At 36.6% G+C, this 23,398-nt stretch overlaps 1 protein-coding gene across 4 annotated transcripts in view; it reads left to right on the top strand.

The window, feature by feature from the left end:
* Positions 1–23,398, top strand: part of WDFY4 (WDFY family member 4) — a 486,698-nt gene that overhangs the window by 423,360 nt on the left and 39,940 nt on the right. For all 4 annotated transcript variants that reach the window (XM_031956283.1, XM_031956282.1, XM_012539778.3 and 1 more), the window contains 4 exons: positions 4,810–4,929; positions 6,258–6,375; positions 8,392–8,501; positions 21,686–21,839. In XM_031956283.1, coding sequence (XP_031812143.1) covers positions 4,810–4,929; positions 6,258–6,375; positions 8,392–8,501; positions 21,686–21,839 — 502 coding nt within the window. The remainder of the gene's footprint in view (positions 1–4,809; positions 4,930–6,257; positions 6,376–8,391; positions 8,502–21,685; positions 21,840–23,398) is intronic.

The following is a 23,398-nucleotide window of genomic DNA, read 5'->3' as shown; positions in this document are numbered from 1 at the left end:
TGGAGAATGGTTGGGTAAATTGTGGTATATGAATATTATGGAATATTATTGTTCTATAAGAAATGACCAGCAGGATGAATACAGAGAGGCTTGGAAAGACTTACATGAACTGATGCTGAATGAAATGAGCAGAACCAGAAAATCATTATACACTTCAACAACGATACTGTATGAGGATGTATTCTGAAGGAAGTGGATTTCTTCAACAAAGAGAAGATCCAGTTCAGTTCCAATTGATCAGTGATGGACAGAATCAGCTACACCCAGAAAAGGAACAATGGGAAATGAATGTAAACTATTTGCATTTTTGTTTTTCTTCCCAAGTTATTTTTACCTTCTGAATCCAATTCTTCCTGTGCAACAAGAAAACTGTTCGGTTCTGCACACATATATTGTATCTAGGATATATTATAACATATTTAACATGTATAAGACTGCTTGCCATCTAGGGGAGGAGGTGGAGGGAGGGAAGGGAAAAGTCAGAACAGAAATGAGTGCAAGGAATAATGTAAAAAATTACCCATGCATATGTTCTGTCAATAAAAAGTTATAATAAAATTTAAAAAAAAACAGTGATCTGGCCCATCTTCTAAAGTACATTTTTCTGACTAACAATGGGAACCATATATCTTATATTATGCTTCTCTGAACTGTGCTTTAGTGAAGTCTGAGGACAGAAGAACAAATAATTATAGGCTTTCTTCCTGCTCCTGTGTCATTGAAGGCAGGATCTGAGTTTAAAGGTAAATAGACATTGTCAGCAAATACTTAAATAATCAGGGGGAGTAAGTAACAAGGAGGTGAAAGCCACACAAATCTATTTCCCATGAATATAATCTGTCCTTGAATAATAAAGATGTAGGGTATTGAGATGGAGTGGACCTTTTTTACACAAGTACCAGGATATTGAGTTATTGCAAAGAAATAGTATGTCCCAAACAAACACAAACAGATACATGAAAGGAAGAATGCAATTTATTTTATTATGGGGGAAGGGGATCAAGACACAGTAAACTTCCATTTCTCAAGAATATTGATTCAATTTTAGTCAGCACAGGTTTTCTTGACTATCCATCTTTAAATATTAACCAGCATAGGTTAGGTGCAGAAGTAAATAGAGAAACATGTGAAAAATAAATATAAATCCTCAAATTGAGAGCAATCCTTCATTTGTTCCCATACTCAAGATTCCAAATCCAACCTCCACATTCTCATAAGCCCTCCTCCTTATCTGGAGTGCTTTCTCTTTTCACTTCAACCTCAAATATTTTTTTCTTTCAAGGCCCAGCTCAGGATCTTTTTCTTCTTAGTAAAATCTTCCTTGATCTCCTCCCTGGTTTGTAATCTCTCCATTCTCAGAGAATATCACATTACAGTCATTTCTATATATGTCTAAATTCTTCTAATAAAGAGTGAAAAGGAAATAAGCATTTATACAATACCTACTATGTGCCAGATTCTGTACTAAACATTTTACAAATATTATCTCATTTGATCTTCACAACAATCTTTCAAGGTACATAATAGAATGAGTTTTTTTTTCCTTTTTTTGTCTTCTTATCCCCACTGCTGGTATTTTGTTATAGGTGAAGAATAGAGCAATCAAAGCCAATGATTTTATCATTGTGTGAAAGCTCCTGGTGCAAAAACTCTCCATTGATGCAACCAGCAACTTCTCTTTAATTTATCTGGTTAGAGATTTGCCCAGGGCCACTGAGAGGCTAAAACACTTGCCCTGTTTGTCAGGAACCTGAACCCAGCTGGATAGGTCTAGCTCTCTATCTACCTCCACCAGGGCACAATGATTCTCCTAACACCCAATTCCTTTGAGTAACTAATAAGTTTTTATTCGTGTTGCTATTGTTAAAAATCTGTTCCTCCAGCATTTCTACTGGGTGGAACAATGGTCTTCTATCAATTACGGGGGAGCTAGTCTTCATTGGCCATTGATAGCTATTGCCTCCTGGGAGGCCATTGATAGCAACTGAGATCTTGTTTCATGTATAGAGAATGAACTGTTTTGAGATCTAATTGTTCAGCTATTGTTCAGCAGCCCTTTCTTTTTTTTTTTTAATTTTCTTTTTTTTTCTTTTCTTTTTTTTTTATTGATAATACTGTATTTAATTTTGCCATTTTATTTTTATTTATTTATTTTTTATTTAATAGCCTTTTATTTACAGGTTTATATGCATGGGTAACTTTACAACGTTAACAATTGCCAAACCTCTTGTTCCAATTTTTCACCTCTAACCCCCCCCCCTCCCCTAGATGGCAGGATGACCAGTAGATGTTAAATACATTAAAATATAAATTAGATACACAATAAGTATACATGACCAAAACGTTATTTTGCTGTACAAAAAGAATCAGACTCTGAAATATTGTACAATTAGCTTGTGAAGGAAATCAAAAATGCAGGTGTGCATAAATATAGGGATTGGGAATTCAATGTAATGGTTTTTAGTCATCTCCCAGAGTTCTTTTTCTGGGCATAGCTAGTTCAGTTCATTACTGCTCCATTAGAAATGATTTGGTTGATCTCGTTGCTGAGGATGGCCTGGTCCATCAGAACTGGTCATCATATAGTATTGTTGTTGAAGTATATAATGATCTCCTGGTCCTGCTCATTTCACTCAGCATCAGTTCGTGTAAGTCTCTCCAGGCCTTTCTGAAATCATCCTGTTGGTCATTTCTTACAGAACAGTAATATTCCATAATATTCATATACCACAATTTATTCAGCCATTCTCCAACTGATGGACATCCATTCAGTTTCCAGTTTCTAGCCACTACAAAAAGGGCTGCCACAAACATTCGTGCACATACAGGTCCCTTTCCCTTCTTTATAATCTCTTTGGGATATAATCCCAGTAGTAACACTGCTGGATCAAAGGGTATGCACAGTTTGATAACTTTTTGAGCATAGTTCCAAACTACTCTCCAAAATGGTTGGATTCGTTCACAACTCCACCAACAATGAATCAATGTCCCAGTTTTCCCACATCCCCTCCAACAATCATCATTATTTTTTCCTGTCATCTTAGCCAATCTGACAGGTGTGTAGTGATATCTTAGAGTTGTCTTAATTTGCATTTCTCTGATTAATAATGACTTGGAGCATCTTTTCATATGACTAGAAATAGTTTCAATTTCTTCATCTGAGAACTGTCTGTTCATATCCTTTGACCATTTTTCAATTGGAGAATGGCTTGATTTTTTATAAATTAGAGTTAATTCTCTATATATTTTGGAAATGAGGCCTTTATCAGAACATTTGACTGTAAAAATATTTTCCCAATTTATTGCTTCCCTTCTAATCTTGTTTGCATTAGTTTTGTTTGTACAAAAACTTTTCAGTTTGGTATAATCAGCAGCCCTTTCTATAGTTATTCAGTTCTTGCCTTTAAATAAATGCACCACAATTTTGGCAAAGGGTTGAATCCATGCAGAACATTTAAATAGAGCAGCATAATACAAAGTTAAGCTTCCATAGTGACAGCAAACCTCTAGTCCCCAATAAACATGAGAATGTCTATGGATGACTTTCTCTAGACCACGTTTAATTGCATAATTGCACCTGGACCCTTTTCTCCAGAGACCATTTACATGACTTTTTTTTATTACTTTTCTTCAAATAGATTTAACAGTCACAAATTAATAATTACTTATTGTAGAAGCTGAGGACCTCAAATTAGTGAATACCCATTCCAGCTGGGAAAACAAAGACAGAAAAAAGTTAACTTCTAAAATGAGAGAACAAATGGACAGATCTTGAAACTTCCTAATTGGGACTTCCTTGCCAATAAATGTCACAAAGTGAGGAATGACACCAATAAACCCATGAGAGGGCAACCAGTGTGGGGCAAGGTTTCAAGATCATGCCATGTGAAAGCCTACAATAGAATGGACTGGGGCTGACAGCTTGGAGAAGAAAAGACTGAGAAGGAAGAATGAGCTGACAATTACCTGCTCTGAAGAAGAATTACAATTCAAGCAACAAATAGAGACTCTAATGTATTAATAAGTTTTGAGGCAAGGAAAATGTTATATAGGAATCTCATTACCCACTATCCCAATATGGAATTGAAAATGTGGAACCCAAAGATGTTATTTTTGTCCTCACTGGAAATCTTTAAGCAAAAGGCAGAGTATTGTAGAAAGGGATTCTTGTTCAGTCACAAGTTGAACGAGATATGTTCTGAAGGTCCTTTCAAATTATGAGGGTCTATGATTCTTTTCGTGATCATTATAGATAGTCTATATGTACCATGTATTCTAATCCTAACTTTCATTTTACAGATGAAAAAATCAAATGCCAGAAATAATATTTTTTCATTTCATTTTAAAATAAATTATATTTTAATGTATCTTGGTAGAGGATGCACCCACCTGAGATTTTTTTTTAATCTTTATAGAGTCAGCTTTTGAGTATCTGAACTAAAATCCTAAACAATGACAATTGTTTTTAAAACAGAAATGATTTTTTTGGCTTTGGAACCTATGATGTCATGTTTTCTCAGCAGATTTGCTCTTATAATTTTGTTTTGTTTTGGCTTATATTGAAATAGATTTGCATCCCCCAGTTCACACTGGTTCATGACAGGGGAAGGCAACCTAAGGGACATGATGGGTGGTAGAGAGAAACTTGAGCTAGAACTAATATTAATTTACTTTAGAATTTTTGTGATGCTTTCATATAATATACAATCCATAAGCAGATAACTGAGAGGAATCTAAAGTTGGTGCATATAGTGGGCCCACCCAGACAGTATTATGACTCATACATATTGTTTTTCTTCTTTATGGCAGAAAAGAGAAATAAGCAATTTTGAATATCTCATGTATCTAAATACTTTGGCTGGAAGGACTTACAATGACTATATGCAGTACCCAGTGTTTCCTTGGATTCTTGCTGATTATACCTCAGAGGTAAATCTTTAATAAGAACCACTTTGTTTTAATATTTACTTCTATTAATGGTAAAATAATTCCAGCTTTAAGGATACCAAGCCTTCTACTGAAATGTTAACTACAAACGCAGACTAAATTCCTGCAAGCTTGTTTACACATCTATGGGGTAATTCTTTTCTCCCCACAAAATCATGCAACAAGGACGACACTGTCCTCCCTGGATCTCTTTGTGTAAACCCATGCCCAGTTTCTGGCAAGACTGCCCTCTTCACTAGGTAGCTAAGATGTTCTCTCCCCACTTTTGTAGTGATTCCTCTTTCTTCATAAGATGATCCAGTGCCCCAGATATTCAGATCATAAATTTGATTAGTGGTCATAAAGTATGCTTCTCACTCCCTCATTTCTGTCCCATCATTTATCTGTTCTTTTTGTTAACCTTTGTTATGATATTGAGTGGACATTGGAAAAAGCCTGTCAAATTGTTTTCTTTGTTTTCCTTACTTTGTTATTCTCCCTAGCTAAAAGAAGACAAAACAACTTCAAGATTTTTTTCATCAGTCATCATCTTAGTTTTTTCCATTTTCCCATCCTTATCTAACCAAATTGATTTCCTCCAAGGTGTGATATTATTCTATACTCCCTATTTATAGGGGCTAAAAGGAAGAGAGCCTAAAGACCTCCGATTCCATATATATATACTACTTTATGATGTTGGTCCCCAAAATCTATTTCTTTGTTTATTGGAAAACAGTCATAGAGCATACATGGATGCTACATTGAAACTGTCAGGATGATTTTATTCCTTGAAAACAGTAGACTTATCTTTAAATCAAAGAGGGAAGATGACTTTTACAAAAGAGTTGCCTTCACATAACTGAATTCATTGATTGGAATTCAAAATTATTAGTTTTATTTTTCAGTTAGTGCCTACCCTCTGTCAAAACTAATAATATTTTGGTACTCAATGAGTCTGAAGTAATACCTGGCAAATGTTAAATCATTTAAAAGAAAAACAAAATAAAACAAACTCCTCAAATCTTTCTGCTCCTATGACTACATGAAATCTCCTGATGTGGGTCAACTTAAAACAGATTTGATCTGAACCTAATTTCTCACACCTCTTATTTTCCATCTCTCTCTTATTATGTTTTCTGGGGTCACTTCCTCCTCAGCCATAAAACCACAGCACTCCAAGATGCAAACTTGCTAATCACCTGAAGGGGTCAACCCAAATGACAGTAAACTAATAAAGAGAACCATAAAACTAGACAGCGTAACCTCCCAGAGCTTGAGCTGGGGCAACCATGGGTCTCCATGAGTTTTAGAACTACATATTTGCCTTCTAGGCTTTGAACTTCACAAATCCCAGGACATTTAGGGATCTGTCAAAGCCTATGGGGGCCCAGACCAAAGAAAGGAAACTGAAATTCATCCAGAGGTACAAAGAAGTTGAAAAGAATGAAGGTATGTGATTCTGATTTTAATTTTGCAATTAAATTTTTTAAATGTTGAATGTTAGATTTTTTTGCTGCTAATAGATCTATTCTAGTCAAAATCACAGAGGTCAAGTTGGTTTGGAGGTCTCCAGTGAATCCTGGGCTAAAGCACAAGGACTAAGCTTTGGATATTACTCCTTCCAAGTGTATTGGAAACTATGCAGAAACTGCATAGCTAATAGGATTTCAATCTGAAGGGATTTGAGATCTTCTCATCCACCACATTCATTTTTACTCATGAGAAAATGTAAAAGGATGCTAAACGACTTTTCCAATCAAAGTCATACCACTAGTTCATAGCAGAGCCAAGATTTTAACTGGGTCTCTCCACTCCAAATTCCTGATAAAGGAAAAAGATTGTTTTGGCATTTAGGGGGAGCATACATAGAACACCGAGTCTAAAGTCAGAAAGACTGGATTCAAATCCAGACTTAAACACAAAAAAGCTGTGTGACTCTGAGCAAGTCACACACTTTATCTGCCTCAGTTTCTTCAGCTATCACATGGAATAATAACATCACTGATCTTGCAGGGTTATTGTGAGAAACAAATGAGAAATTAGTGCTTAGCTCAGTGCCTAGCACATAGTAGACACTATACGCACATATATCTCTTTTCCCTTCCCTCCTCTTTTGGACATGAAATTAGGATGAGAAGTCTCCCTTTATCTTATCTTTATGCCAAATAATCCTGGTCAGCTTTTCCCTGGAATCATGTCTGCGGTCCAGATGTCGGAAGGTGGCTGTCTTTACTTTCTTAGTTTAACCTAAGCTTAAACTGTCATTTTTTGTAGCTTAATTGACTCCCTTTTGATGGTACCAACTTTGTAACCAGCTCTAGTCTCAATTCTTCCAGCTAGCACAAGCCTTTGAGAAATTTACAAAGGAATCTCTGTATTAGGGCTATAATCATATAAGCAACAATCCATTTCTGGGGATTGTCTGTAATTGTACCTTGTAGATACAGGATTAGTTTACTTATATTTACTTACTGAGTTTAGGTAGGGGAGGACCTAAGCAAACATAGAGAAGGCAATCAAAGAAAATAAATAGTTTACAGAAATCAGTGATGTCTGTAATTTCCTCTTCCTCTAGCTTGTTCTGTTCTTAGGTGAAGGGTATTTAACTAGTCCTTGAGGCAGGGAGACAAGTAGCACCTTGTTTAGAAGAAAAAAAAACGTCATCCCTCCAACCATGGCCATAGATGGACAGAAAATGAGATAGACAAGGGTAGCTTGTCCCACAAAGGAGGGAATCACAAACAAACTTTCTAAAGGTGAAGGATTTAAGGACTAAAAATGGCAAATGATCCAAAGATCAAACAACTATTAAAATTAAATAGTTTTTAATCCAACACTCACATACCCTCATCGATGATGGAATCTCAGGGACTTGAGACAGACACCTGGGTGGAACAAAGATACTTCAATCACAAACACCTACTATGTGCCAGAAAGCATACAGGTGATGGGGATATAAATGCAGAGAATGATATAATTCCTCTTCTCAGAGAGCTCCAATTGTGCCACATAAAAATGCTTCTTGATCCATCAATATTCAGCATTCTTAGTCTTCATCACCTTTTCTTCCTCTTTTTCTTTCCCTTTCCTCAGAATCCTTACCTCCCTTATCCTCAAACTGCTACCACCATTCTAATTATCTACTGCTGTCACTTTATCATCGCAATACATGATGTTTTGAAAAAAAGCACTTTCCTCACAGGAACCTTGGAAGAAAGGTAGATGATAGGAATGGGAGGAGTCTGAACTACTGAACATATTGGAAGGGTTCATTTATTGACAGCACCATCAGTCTAAATATATGAAGTTAGTGATATTTAATAGCGATTTTCCTCCTTGTTATCTTCTGATACTTTTTCAGCATTGCCTCATGTTCTTTGTTCCTTAATGGCCAGCTGCAAATGTCATGTATTATCACCATCTGTGTAATCCTAAACGCAAAATTACATTTAATCTCATTCACAGGAGACCTCTCAGTCCAGTGTCACTACTGCACTCACTATTCCTCTGCAATCATCATCGCCTCCTACCTGGTTCGAATGAAGCCATTTACCCAAACCTTCTGCTCTCTACAGGTAAACACAGATGTATCACTCAGAGACTAATAGTAAGGTGCATTTTTTTAAAGTAGCGAAATGTCTGTTGGAAATCACAGTGTTTGGTGCTAGAAGTGACCCCTGGAGTTTATTCTATAAGTAGAGCCTTCATCCTAAATAAGGTGTGAGATAAAATCAATCTAACAAATTCAGCAAGCATTTGTTAAGTATATTTTGTGGGCAGGAACTGCCAGGAACTGGGGAAAATTCAGAGATAAATGACATAGTTCCTTGCCCTCAAGGAAATTGCAATCTAGTAAGGAGATTATGATATGTGTTTTGTACCAATAACTAATATAAATAAGGACATAAGGAATCCACAGAAGGGGTAAAGTATGATGCAAAGTCTTAAATAAATAAAAGGTCATTTTAAACTAAATAAATGATGCAGTGGATAACATATATGGCTTGGAGTCAGAAAAATCTGAAGTTTAAATTTAGCCTCAGATACTTACTAGCTGTGTGTTCCTGGGCCCTATTTGCCTCAGTTCCTCATGTGCAAAATGGGGACACACTGGAGAAATGAAAGGCAGACTATTCTAGGATCTTTGCCAAGAAAACACCATGGACAAAATTCCATGGGATCACATGGAGTTGGACATGACTGAACATCTGTTTTTTTTTTTTAATATATTTCTTTTTTTTTTTTAATTTAATAGCCTTTTATTTACAGGATATATGCATGGGTAACTTTACAGCATTAACAATTGCCAAACCTCTTGTTCCAATTTTTCACCTCTTACCCCCCACCCCCTCCCCCAGATGGCAGGATGACCAGTAGATGCTAAATATATTAAAATATAAATTAGATACACAATAAATATACATGACCAAAACGTTATTTTGCTGTACAAAAAGAATCAGACTCTGAAATATTGTACAATTAGCTTGTGAAGCAAATCAAAAATGCAGGTGTGCATAAATATAGGGATTGGGAATTCAATGTAATGGTTTTTAGTCATCTCCCAGAGTTCTTTTTCTGGGCATAGCTGGTTCAGTTCATTACTGCTCCATTGGAAATGATTTGGTTGATCTCATTGCTGAGGATGGCCTGGTCCATCAGAACTGGTCATCATATAGTATTGTTGTTGAAGTATATAATGATCTCCTGGTCCTGCTCATTTCACTCAGCATCAGTTCATGTAAGTCTCTCCAGGCCTTTCTGAAATCATCCTGTTGATGACTGAACATCTGAACAACAGCAACAGAGAGACTGGGATTGGCTTCTTGGAGGAGATGCCATATAAACTGAATCTTAAAGAATGAGTACAATTACCCCTTCCACATTGTGGTTTTCTCCATCATAGTTTTGCTGCATCACAGATTGGCATAGGAAATTCAAGGGGAATTATTGGGAAGGTTTGGAGAAGCTACAAATAATACAGAGCCTATAACTAAAAGCTTAACCCAAATTTTACAAATAAGGTATTGTAAACATCCCGTAAAAGAAAATGAAAAAAGTCAGACCTTCTCTGGGAGGGCCAAAAAAATTTATGCATAATTTTCAGATCAGAGAAGTCTTATATCCCTAACTCCCATAATGTTATTTTAACAGCCAGAGATAGAGAAAGAGGGCATTCTAGTTAGAAACTATAGCCTTACATAGACACAAAGGCAGGATGGTAGAAAGTTTGTCTGATGGACCTAAACTTGGAGACTGAAAATAGAGGAGTAGCTAGAGAAACAGCTAAAAATAAAGCCCATTTGTTTTTGAGGTCATTGAAAAATAAAACCAAGGAGTATGGATTTTATTGCATAGGTGATGGAGAACTATGGAATAGTTCTAAATAGCAGAATTACCAGTTGAACTTTCCCAAATTGCTCTGAATCCCCTGACTTCACTTCAAATTAGACCTATACTGAGCTGGCTCAAAATCTAACTAACCTATTGGATCTGAGTGTATATACATTTGGGCCTTAAATTGTCCCCTATTTTCACAAGCACTCACATGTCAGTACATGCTGCAGTGAGGGACAATTGTCTGTACATTTGTTCTTGCTATAAATATTCTGTCCTTGTTTTGAGTTCCTGATTCATGTATTACAGCTTTTTATTTTTCCAAAACAAGTTATAATAATGCAATTTAATAGATCTAATCTATTATATTTATATTGCAGAAGCTCAGACTTTAGCCTTAAACATTAAGGCAAACTATTTGTCCCATTGAAACAAATGATAAAGTGATAAGATTTCAAAGCAGAGCTTTGAATCTGGCTTGTCAGAGAAAAGTCTGCCTGGTTGTATTTTGTGTATTGTGATCCATCCTAATCTGTTAGAGTCTGCTTTTTCCTGCTAATCTACCAAATTACAAGCAACAAATATAGTTGTTACTAATAGTTTTCAATGTTTAAAACTGTAAATCTTCTTTTGTGATCTAGACTCCAGTGTGAGATGGGAAGGGGATGAGAAGAAAAAGGCTGAGTTCCTTTCTCAAGATAAGGAGTAGAATCCTTTGAGTATTTTCCTTTTGGCACAATCATCTATTCACTTGACCAAATGATTTGTCTAGACATTGTATAACTCCTCACTCCCTAGAAATCCACTCAAAAATAATAAATATGCTTCCCAGGAATCTCTCCAAGGCAACAAGCATTTTAAGCAAGTTTGGTTTTGAGAATTAATAATCCCTAAGCTATAGTCCATGCCAGTAATTCCTTCCAGATGTTCATCAATGCCCAAGAAATGATGGTGGCAGGAGTGGTTGTTGATGATAACAATGGCAACGAATTCAGTTGCTACCTTTCAGTCAAGGAACTCACAATGCTTTAGAAACCATTTCCTTTATGAGCTACCAACAGTAAAAATTTCACATTCCTGGTGCCTTCCAGCATCTTTTCCTCACCTTCCCCCTTAAAGGCATGATGCTATTAAAGAATTTGGCTACCATTTGTAAGAAGAATGTTGACTACAACTGGACATTAAAGAACATGGTATGGAGAGAAGTAGAGAAAATTCCTCCCTTCTTGTATCCAGTACTGCTTCTGAAAAGCCATCTCTGTGTATAACTCCTCAGTCCACCCTGAAGCAGTCTCAAAAAGAGCTTTGATCTAGCATGCTTCAGTTTAGAGATAATCTGGGAAAAAATTAAAGTTTGTTCATATTGCTCCATAAGAATCTCTCAGACCTATCCTCAGACAGAATCTAAACTGAAGGGCTGACCCGGAAAGCCTTTTCTAATCAGACTCCAAGCTGTCTTTCTATCTTTATTTTAATTAATCAATCAATAAACATTTGTTTAGTTATTATATGTGGATCATTCTGTTAAGCACTAGAGGTATAAAGGGACACCAAAAATAGCGTCTTCAAGGAGATTACATTCTAATGGGTGAAACAACATAGATAAAAATCAATACATATAAAATATGCTCCTCTAGGGACAGGGAAAGACATTGGCCTTTGGCCATTGGCCTAGGGAGTCTGAAAGGCAGAAGCTAGGAGAAAGAGTATTCTAGGCATAGAGTACAGTCAAAGGTGACATAGGAAACTTCTTATATACAGAATAAGAACCAGTGTAGATAGATGTAAAGAACATGGAAAGGAGCAGTGTTGGAATCCTTACAAAGTGTTAACACATTAGAGTTGATAGAGACAATAATTATCTAATTTAGATGGTTCAGTATGATTGATCTGATCTTACAAGGAGATGTTTTGGGCCAGAACCTGAAACAAGATACTAAGTAGAACTAATAGAAATAATGCTTGTGTTCACACCTTTAGAGAACCCATATAAGCAAGTAGTATTTAAGTACTCATTGGGGTTCACAAGTATGAGAGATTCACAAAAGTTAACTTTGTAACTGTGAATTTACACCTCCCTTGAAGTTCTTAAGGCCAGAGAGCACTCTGGGAGGAAACTCATAATCCCACTCTCAGATCCCACAATCCCATTCTCGGAGAAGGAGCATAAATAGAGCTTCAGGGAGCCAGTCAAGAGAATTCACTTCAGAACATTGCCAAGAGTCGGAGAGTCACATTCTGGGAGAGCCAGAAGCCCTCTCTCGGAGGCAAGACAGATTCATTTCCAACTTTCACCTTGGTGCTGGCTGGAGGCTGAAGAAAACAGAGGCAAAGGACAATTGCAAGAGCTCTTGGAACCAAGGAGAGAGAAGGCCTCCAGAAAACTAGCCGAGCCCCAAATGAAGGAGATAAGATTTTGGGAGAGACGATAAAAGACTGTACTTTAATCCCTGGCTGCATTTGGGGTGATTATTGATCTGAACTGATACTAGGGCTATCTCCCCAAGAAACCTGCTCCTAGAGAGAATTATTATATTTTAAAGAAGAAAAACACCACAAGCAATATCTAAGAAAATTGTAAGGATAGAAAAAAGTCAGAGTGAAGAATTTTAGATGTCAAACAGAGGAGTTTATATTTGGTCCTAAAGGTAACAGAGAGTCATTGCAGCTTACTGAATAGGAGGAAAGATAGCTAGACCTATATTTAATGAAAATTTCTTTGGCAGCTCTGTGGAGAATGTACTGGAATGGAAAGACCCTTGAGGAAGGTTATTGCAATGGCCTCCTGCTACAGTATAAAGACAGGAATTGAGGTAGAAACTAAGATAGTAAACCAATCACTGAACTCATTGAGAAAATAGGGAAAACATCCTGAGTAAGATGGGAGATTAATAGTTAATGGTTATAAGAATCTGGATTGGATGATAAATTTAGATTTTGTTAACCTCAATTTAGGAGGTTGTTGAATGAAAGCAGTGGAAAAAGTCTTTGGAAATGGCAGTCAGTAAGGGTGTATAAGCAGAAATGCATCTGATACTGGAAAGGGTATCCAGGAATACAGTATTCTTTGGAGGGAACTAAGTCTGAGTAAGCTATAGAAGATGGAAAGAAAAAGAAAGGAAGTGACAAAATAAAAGGAAGGGTGTTCATTATGGAGCATGGGTTCCAGTGGGCACAGTAGTTGTGGGGAACTGATGTGGATTGGGACATTGGAAGAGTTAGGTGGGTCAGAATTGTTGTTTTTGTCCTTCCTTCATTTTCAAAGAGGACCAGTGACTCCACAGGTGATAAATTTACTTGCACCTGAATTTGTTTTAAGTGAGGCAGAATTGTGTAGTCATTAATCTCCTTCTCTGTTCCCGAGTCATCAAATTCTTGGTGGAAACTACAGTTGAGAAATGGAGCATTTACGGTTTAGTATCACTGGGATGAAGTGACTAATTTCTGATAATAAGAGGAGATGGAAATATGGTAACTATTGGAAAATGTATTTATTCAGAGTATCAGTGGATGGGGAGAGGTCTATGGAGGAAGATAGGAAGGTTCAATATTGATCCTCAAGGCTTCTGAACACCCTTCAACTGCCAGAGCCAGTGTATTGCCATGTTCAAGAAAATATCAGGAAAACCATGGTACACAGGAAGGGATGTGGCCCTGTCCAGAAGGCTCTTATGTCCTGAGGCTATTTGTTTTGGTCTAGGCGCTCAGGGTTTCCGAAGCCTACCAATTTGTGGACTTCAGGATTTCTTGACTACACTGTCTGAAAGAATCTAGTCTTGTAATCAGAGGCAAAGCAATCAGTTTTTGTCACTGACTCTGCCCCTGCTCACTCCAGCATGACTTTGTGTTTAACAGGCTAATGCAAATAAAGTACTGTGTTAATTAAATCACACACCCTGTGAAATTCATTATTACAGTTGGGAAGGACTTTCTGAACCACCTGAGGCAAGGTTATGACTGATTTTCTTTCAAGCCATATGTTAACTGTAGTGGAGAGTGATTGGGGAGAGGTTATGATACTCATAAAATAACAACTAGTTGAAATCAGCAACAGCATTTTCTGGTTATTTCAATACAAGCTCCACATCTGTGGGACACCAACAGGGCTTGGCATTTCAGAAAGCCAGACTTTTTTCCAGAGAGGTGCAGTTGTTAGTGGAAGAGTTCCTTGGTTTTGTGCCAGATTCCACCATTCATTGGCCAACTGTGATTTGGCCCAACATGAAGCCTTTCTAATTCAGTTTCTCAATGCTGAGAAGACAGAACATCCATCCCCCTCATGAATGGAACCAGGTGTTGGGATTAATTTCCCCTGTGGCTAGGGGGAAGCATTTGTAACCTAACTGTGAATTCTGGGTGGAGCTGCAGAGAAAGAGCACTCCTTTCCTATCAAGAAGAGAAATTTGTCCAAATATTTTATTACACAAGGGAGATGATTAAATGAGATGTAACACATAAAATACTATAAACCTTAAAGCACTGTAGAAATGATGAAGATAATGATGATGATGATGGTGATGAAAACTGGAAATCTAAAAAAGGCTTAAAGACAAAAGAAATGAAGAAGTTCCAAGATTTACTAGAAATATCAACTTTTGAACCTGTTTTTCTTTTATACAGTATTTGCTTCAGTGATGGAACCCAGTGGTTGCACAAGTATAACTCATATCAAATTGCTTACCATCTCAAAGAGGGGCAAGAAAGGAGGCAGGTTATTTCAAACTGAACATTAAAAACTAATGTTAAAAATGGCTTTTACATGCAATTGTAGAAAAATAAAATAATTTAAAAACATGATGGAGTCCCCAAAGAAGAACTAGAGAACATTATGAAAGGCAAAATGGACAACTTTGATTACATTAAATTAAAAAAGATTTTGCACAACCCAAACCAACAGAAACAAGATTAAAAAGAAAGTACAAATCTGGGAAAAAATCTTTACAGCCAGTGTTTCTGATAAAGATCTCATTTCTAAAATATATGTCAAATTTATAAGAATGCAAGTCATTCCCCAATTGATAAATGGTCAAAGGATATGAACAATTTTCAAATGATGAAATTAAAGTCATGTACAATTATATGAAAAAATGTTCTAAATAATTATTGATTAGAGAAATGAAAATTAAAACAATTCTAAGGTACACCTCACACCTCTCAGGTTGGCTAAGATGACAGGAAAAGATAATGATAAATATTGGAGGATATGTGAGAAAACTGGGAGACTAATGCATTGTTGGTAGAGTTGTGAAATGATCCAACCATTCTGGAGAGCAATCTGGAACTATGTTCAAAAGGCTACAAAACTGGGCATATCCTTTGACCCAGCAGTGCCATTACTGGATCTGTATCACAAGGAAATCATAAGAGTGAAAAGGACTCACATGTGCAAAAATGTTTGTAGCAGCTCTTTTTGCGGTAGCAAAGAATTAGAAAATGAGTGGATGCTCATCAATTGAGAAATGGCTGAACAAGCTGTGATATATGAAGATAATGGAATATTATTGTTCTATAAAAATGATGAATAAGTTGATTATAGAAATGCCTAGAAAGATTTACATGACGTGATGGTGAATGAAACAAGCAGAACCAGGAATACATTGTACACAATAGCAGTAAGAATGTGCAGTGATCAACTATGAAAGGTTTGGTTCTTCTCAATAGTTCAGTGATCCAAAGCAATTCCAAAAGACTTTGGAAAGAAAATGCCATCAGCATCCAAAAAAAAAAACTAAGGAGACTGAATGTAAATCAACACATGTTAAGTTCACTTCTTTTTTTCTGTTTTTTTTTTTAATCTCTTCCATAGTTTTCCCTTTTGCCCTGATTTTTTTTCCATCATGATTCATAAAGCATTTTGTATTAAAAATAAACTTACTATAACAAAAAAGAAATAAACAATAGATTTGAAAAAATGATAAAGTCTAAAATTCTGGAAAAAATCATATATAGGGTCATAGATTTAGACATCTTAGAGCCCAGCACCCTCTCATGTTTTATAGGCTGAAAACTGTTAAGTGACTTCTCCAACGTCACAGACCTAGTAGATTTTCGAAATGACATTTGAACTTAAGATGTCAGTATGTCCAGTATACTGTCCTGAGTTCTACCTAGCTTCCTGTGATTGATGAGTTGGTACAATTTCATTTTAGTTTAATAAGCATTTACAAAAAAAAAAAAAAAAGCTTGCTTTATTCTGGGCATTGGGATAGGCACTGAGAATGCAAAGACAAAAATGAAACAATCTTGTTCTTAAAGATCTTCCATTCTTTTGGGTGGGTTAGAGTAAGGAGAGAAGAGCCATGTGAACATAAATAAGTGTAGAAGACATACAAGGTAAATTTGGGGAGTGGAGAAGAGCACAAACAAATGTGAAAAATTAGGAAGGGGCTGATATACTTCTGTGGGAGATGGACACTTGAGCTAAGCCAAGAGATGAAGATGAGGCTGGAGGCCATTCCAGGCATGGGACACAAAAACAGGGAGCCTAGAGAAGGAATGGTGTATTTGGAGAACAGCAAGAAAGTCAGTTTGGCTCAAGCAAGAGTATAGGAGGCGGAGTAATGTGAAATGTCTGGAAAGGTAGGTTGGAGCCAGATTGCAAAGGGCCTTAAATGCCAAATAGAAGAGTTTATATTTTGAAAAGGATTTGCTGATTCTTATCTTTATTTGCCAGGGAGGAAATTTTAAAAATACAGAAAAAAAAAAAATAAGAAGAACCAGGTTTCTGATGAATCTTTACCTAAATTTCTGTCTCCTCTTTCCCTTCTATGATTTTTCTGGTCCTTTTCATGATCACAAAGCTACTGACAGGCAAAACTCCCCCAGTTTCCCCTCTCTCATATCTTATATCCCCTTCCTCCCTTCACTGAGCCAATTCACATTTGGCTACCTCTTCTCACATTCAACTACCCCCCCCCCCCCCCACACACACACACTCATAATTTTCTTCAAAATTAAACATACTCACTTGGCAATCTCTTCCAGATCATTAATGACATAAAAAATTATTGATAACTTTTGTTATCTCACAATCATTTTCCTATGTGCATATATATATATATATATATATATATATATATATATATACACACATACACATCATCTCTTGTAGCAAAGTAAAATAGTTAAGTGAAGCCTTTGTTATTGTATTATATATGACATCCCATCCCTGAATCTTCCACCTTTCTAACAAGAAGAAGGTATTTTACCATCTGTTAAATAGAACCTTGGATGGTAGAATTATTTGGAGTATGAATAACTTTCTACTGTCATTTTGCTTATGTTATTAGTCTTTATATATATATATACATATATATGTATATATATATATATGATGGATTACAATAATGATATATGTATATATCATTATTGTAATCCATTCAATTCATTTATCTATGTATCTATCTGTCTTTATTTCTTCCTCCCTTTTCCCCTCCTTCCCTCCTTCCTTCCTTCCTTCCTCCCTCCTTCTCTCTCTTTCTTTCTTTCCTTCCTTCCTTCCTCCTTTTCTTTCTTCCCCCCCTCCCTTTTTTATTTATTTTCTTGTCTTTCATAGCATATCAGCACTCATTTTGCTTCTATCCCTTTTTTTGGCCACAAAAAATTCTATTATGTATATTTATAGAATCTTTCCATCTTTGGCCCCCTCAGAGTACATGGCTAGTAGGGTAGATGGCTACCTCAATAGATATGAACATTCTAGTGAGTTTTCTCATTTCTTCCAATTTTGTCCCTAGAAGAGTTAGACAAATTCACAGACCTGCCATTGTTGTACAAGTGTGCCTGGCTTCTCATTTACACATCTTAAAAATCATGTCCATTTATTGTAAAAATATTCAAATATAAATTACATAGCTCACACTCAGTGATCATTCACAGCTAGCCACACTTTAACTCTAAGATAGTGAAGTCATTTTGATCCTCTTCAAGAACAAAGAACCAGAATATCATAAGGATACTGTAGTTACATGGATTATTTGTCAAGTGGACAATGACACATGAATTTACTTGTAGGACATTTTTTTCACTTGATAAGATTTTTTTTGCAGTAATAATAATAATTGTATATTTATACCTATACATCTATCTGTATCTATATATCACTTACTATATGCCAGGCACTGAACTAAGTGCTTTATAATTATTATCTAATTTGATCTTCATGACAATTATGAAAGTTAGGTATTATTATCTCCACTTTACATATGAGGATAATGATCAAATAGAGACTAAATTCTTTGGCCAGGATCACACACAACTAGTAATATTTGATGCTGGACTTGAAGTCATGTTCCTGATTCCAGGCCCAGCACTCTGTTCATTGAGCCACTTTTATCAATATCAGTAAGGATGCATGGTGCAACAGAAAAAAAAAAAAAAACAACAAAAACCAACTCTAAAGTCAGAAAGCAGGGAACAAATCTGAGTTCTACTTAATAACTAAAAGATTTAACCTGTTTAGTCTTAGTTTCTTCAGTTGTAATAAGAGACTATTGAATTAGAAGACTTATGGAGTCACTTCCAGCTCTAAATTGATAATTCTCCATAGAAATGTTCACATTCTATTGTACTGATAAAGATACTCACTGAAAATCTATTTGTCTAGAGATGGGAGAGATATAGATATGGCCACACTCACTAGAAAGGAATGTTAGCTTGTCTCTAGCTGTCCATGTGTTCACATATATAAGTAAACTTGACTCATAATCTCTGAACTTCCTGTGGATTAGATTAAGAATTATCTTGTTTAATTTTGGATTCCATTTCTTTCTCGGTAAAGAATCTGAGGAACAGTTTAATGTTTGGCTAAAAAACATAAAAAATTTTAATGTAGATCCAGACAGGTCAATTTGAATAAATAGGAAATAAACCCAGACAGTATTTTTAAATTTATTGTTGATGCTGGCCCACAAACATAGGTTTAGAGAGTTAAGAGGCAGAAGAGAAATGGAAGATTTATTGCTAAAAGGCTTGGTCCAAGTTTTGTTCTTCATGAGATTAATAGTTTACATGGGGAGACTTAATTTTCTTAAATCTATTAACTCCTAAATTGAGGAAGATTTTTGCACTGTATGAGTATTCAAAAAAGCATCAGATCTTGAGTTTTAAAGAAGGGACTTTAAAGAGAAAGTAGCCACTTCATCTAATATATGAGGAAACTGAGACCCAGAGATAAAAAATAATTTGTCTAAATTAGGAGTAATAACAATTAGGAGAACTTGGATTTGAAGCTTTGGTTCCTAGATTGAACCATGTTCATTCTTTCCTACCTTTGATTGGATAAGCCTTTTCTATTTTATTGTCACATTTTGCTGCATTGCTTTGCATGCCATCCATCTCTATAGATGTAGAAAGTAATTTCTTCAAAAATAATCTCACCAGGCGCCCTGCTTTATTCTAATCATATTACAAAGGAAAAGGAGCTAGCAGGAGCATACCCTGAGCAACCATGAGAGTTTAGTTGAACCCACAAGCCCAGAGAATATATATCAAGAGCCTTTAGATTGTTTTCCCGGTTTTTCTTCCAAGGTTGTTTTTCTTTTCTTTTTGCATTCCAGAAGTGAGAAAACCCATTAATTTTGATACAAATATATGCAAATAAATTTATTAATATAGGAAATAGGAAAATCAGTTATTGCTTCCTTTATAAATAATAAAGGTTTAAGTTTTAAAGATATTACTTTTGCTAAAATACATTAGACAGCTGTGAAAAAAATAACATTTTTCTTTGTGGTAATATCTTTAACTAGATTTGTAGCACTAACAGCATTTTCTATGTATATATTATTTTTATTTAATACAGGTAATCTTTTTATTACCAAATCATATTGTTTCTCAGGAGATTACCATCAGCACTCATAAAAACTGCAAAAAAAAAAAAAAAAAAAAAAAAAGATGAAAAAGCATCAATCACTGGCAGGCACATTCTGCATTGTGCAGATTAAATCTACAAACCACGTTAATATACTTCAATGAGATACTTGTTAGCTTTTGATTTATTTATGGTTTCCTTTATTTTGTTTTAATTTCAATTTGAATTGGCTTCCAAAGGGCCCCCACCTGATGACAATCAAAAACAACATGACCTTGTAAAAACAATGTCTGAGTTAGACTGGACGGAGATGGCTCCCTGGCTCAATCAGGCCTCCCTGTAATCCCCTGTTCTGGAAGAGAGACTCAGAAATCTCACTATGGTCTCAAACTAAAGAAGAAGAAAAAATATGATGTATTAAATGAAAGCTCAATTTCCTTTCTAAGTGGTATCTTTCTATTTGAAGATAGTCCTGGTTGGGAAAAGGGAGTAGATAAATGTATATATAGTACCTATAGAATTTACTAGCTGTGTAACTGACCCACCGTCATTTGACCATGTTTCTCTCAGTTTCCTCATCTGTAAAATGGGAGAAGGAGAGGCAAATTACTCTAATATCTTAGCCAAGAAAATCTTCAATAGAGTTATAAAGGCATTTATGACTGAAATAAGTGAATAATACAACTAGGACCCATGCACTATGCAAAGCCCTTTACAAATATTATCTCATCTAACTCTCACAATAAACCTGCAAAGTAAATACTGTTATTATCCCCATTTTTCAGTTAAGAAAAAAAGACTCAGACACAAATTAATTGGCTAGTGCAAGTTCATACATGTAGGAAGCCTCTGAGGCTGAATTTGAATTTGGGACTTTTCATTTCTCCAGGTCCTGTCCTTTATGCACCATGGCTCCTCTTAGCAGCCAGGGGCATTTCTCTTGGGATCATGAGACCTTTTATTTAGAACTGAGTCCACTGAGTTCAAAACCCTCATTTCACAGATAAAGAAACTGAATCTGAGATGATGTTGTCCAAGATCCCAGAAGCTGTCATTGGAAGGGCTGGGATTAGAATACAAATCCTCTCCAAGTGCCATACTCTTGTTTGCTTAGAAGAATTTGAGTTGTTGGGGGCAGCAAGGTGGTGGAGAAGATGGAGGGGAAATTTTAATTGTTTTAATCTTCATGGTGAGCTTAGATTCTGAAAAAAAAAAAAAAAAAAGAAAGCTTAGACATCATGCAAACTGCCTCATTTTTTAAATGAGGAAATTGAGGCATCTGAAAGGTAAAAGGACTTGCTCAGGGCCATACAGGTTGATTTAGCAAAAACGAGATTTGTTCCCAGGGCCTCTGAATCCAAATATAGAGTTCTTTCCCATTGTATTTTATGTTCTACCTTGAAGAAACAAGGTTAAACATTTTATGGCCAAGGGTCATTTCTCTTCTTCCAATATCCCTTCTCAAGATTGTTTTAAAAATAAAAGATTTATTTTACTATTTACTAAGTGCCTTCTGCATTGAGTAGATGTTGGCTATAAAACTTTACATGCCATAAAGCATCCTCAGATTCCAAATGAAACACTCTCTTTTCTGTATTTTTTCCCTTTTTGTAGGGTGGAAGCTTTGACGTGGCCGACAGGATGTTCCACAGTGTGAAAAACACGTGGGAGTCGGCATCCAGTGAGAACATGAGTGATGTCAGGGAACTGATTCCAGAATTCTTCTACTTGTCTGAATTTTTAACCAACTGCAATGATGTTGAATTTGGTGAGTTAGCAGAAGTCAGTGGGAAACAGAATGTGAACTCTTCCTTTTTCTATGGCACTAACCTATGGAAATTTTTACTAACTTTCCAGTGAGTGAAGAGCAAGTCAACTTCCCACCACTTCCCCACAAAAGGCGGCTGTCACTAGGTGGCAGAATAAATATAAAAAGTCCTCTCCCTCTAATTGTCTAGTGTTTTGGGGTTCCAACTTGTGCTGATGGTCCTTTGGTGAAAAGGGTATCTATCGGATTCTCAGCTGTTTTACCTACACATCTTCTTTGAGTAAATTCCTGGAACTTTTGTGATAACAGCCCACCTGGGGAAGGGTCATCTTTAGAAGCATCACCTCCTCCTGTTGCCAGATCCTCTCCTTTCCCCTTTCCAGAAGCACTGTGCCACCATTATTTTGGCCCATATCCCTCTGCTTGTCAGGGTACAGAATACCATGGGTTGTCATACAGATCACCCCCCTTCTGGGATAAGTACATTTTAAATAGTAGAATAGTGTTTCTTGGGGAAACAGCAACTCTTCTTGTTCCACAAAGGTTAGCTATGATGCCCCAATGTCTCCATTCAAAAGACCTGCAGCTGGCACTAGTCTGGGACCATTTATTCCCATCAAGGATTCTTCCAGCATGGCAAAATAGAGATCACTGCTAAGGACCAAGGAAACAGCTTTGTGCCAGGCTTCGCTGACACAGAATGTACAATCAGTGATGCTGTAGAAAATCAAGTGGTAAGGAACCCCAACACAGCCTTTGATGCAAAATGCCTGATTAGCCCCAGATCTGATGGCCGGATTACACAGTCAGACATGAAGCCCTGGCCTTTCATGGTGGTGAATGATGCAGCCAGGCTTAAGATCTAAATGCAGTACAAAGAATAGACCAACAATTTCTATTCAGAATCATCTTCTTGCTCAGCATGAAAGAAATTGCTGACGCTTACCTTGGGAAGGCTACCATAAACGCCACCATCACAGTACTAACCCATTTCAATTTTTCAGGCCCCAAAGGTGCTGGGACCATCACTGGTATCATTGTGTAATAAATCATCAATGAGCCAGCTGCTGTTGCTATTGCTTATGGAGGGGACAAAACAATTGCTGCTGAGAGAAATGTGAAAAAGAGAAACTTTAAATTTTGAATTCAAGCTCCCCACTTGGGAAGACCAACTCTGGCGGGGAGAAGTTTGACATTTCATCACTGAATGCAAGTGAAAGCACAAGAAAGACATCAGGGAGATCCAAGGGCTGTCTGGCCCCTGTGCACCAACCTGTGTACCCCTCGCAAGCTGGCACAGTGCAGCTTCTCTTCCAGTACCACGCCCGTACTGAGACAGACACCCTCCTTGAAGGTATCCACGTCCACACTTCTCTTCTCATTTTGAAAAGCCGAAGGCTGACCTCTTCTGCGTCATGCTGGACCATGGAAAGGCTCTAAGAGACACTACACTACACAAATCAGTCATGTTCTCATTTTGGGGGTGGCCCCCCCAAATCCCCCAAGGCCAAAGACTTCTGCCGGACTTCTTCAATGGTGAGGAGTTTCACCAGAGCATC

This window comes from Sarcophilus harrisii, chromosome 2 (genome assembly GCF_902635505.1).
Source record: "Sarcophilus harrisii chromosome 2, mSarHar1.11, whole genome shotgun sequence".
Classification (NCBI taxonomy): Eukaryota; Metazoa; Chordata; class Mammalia; order Dasyuromorphia; family Dasyuridae; genus Sarcophilus; species Sarcophilus harrisii.
This window is presented reverse-complemented; position numbering and strand designations above follow the sequence as displayed.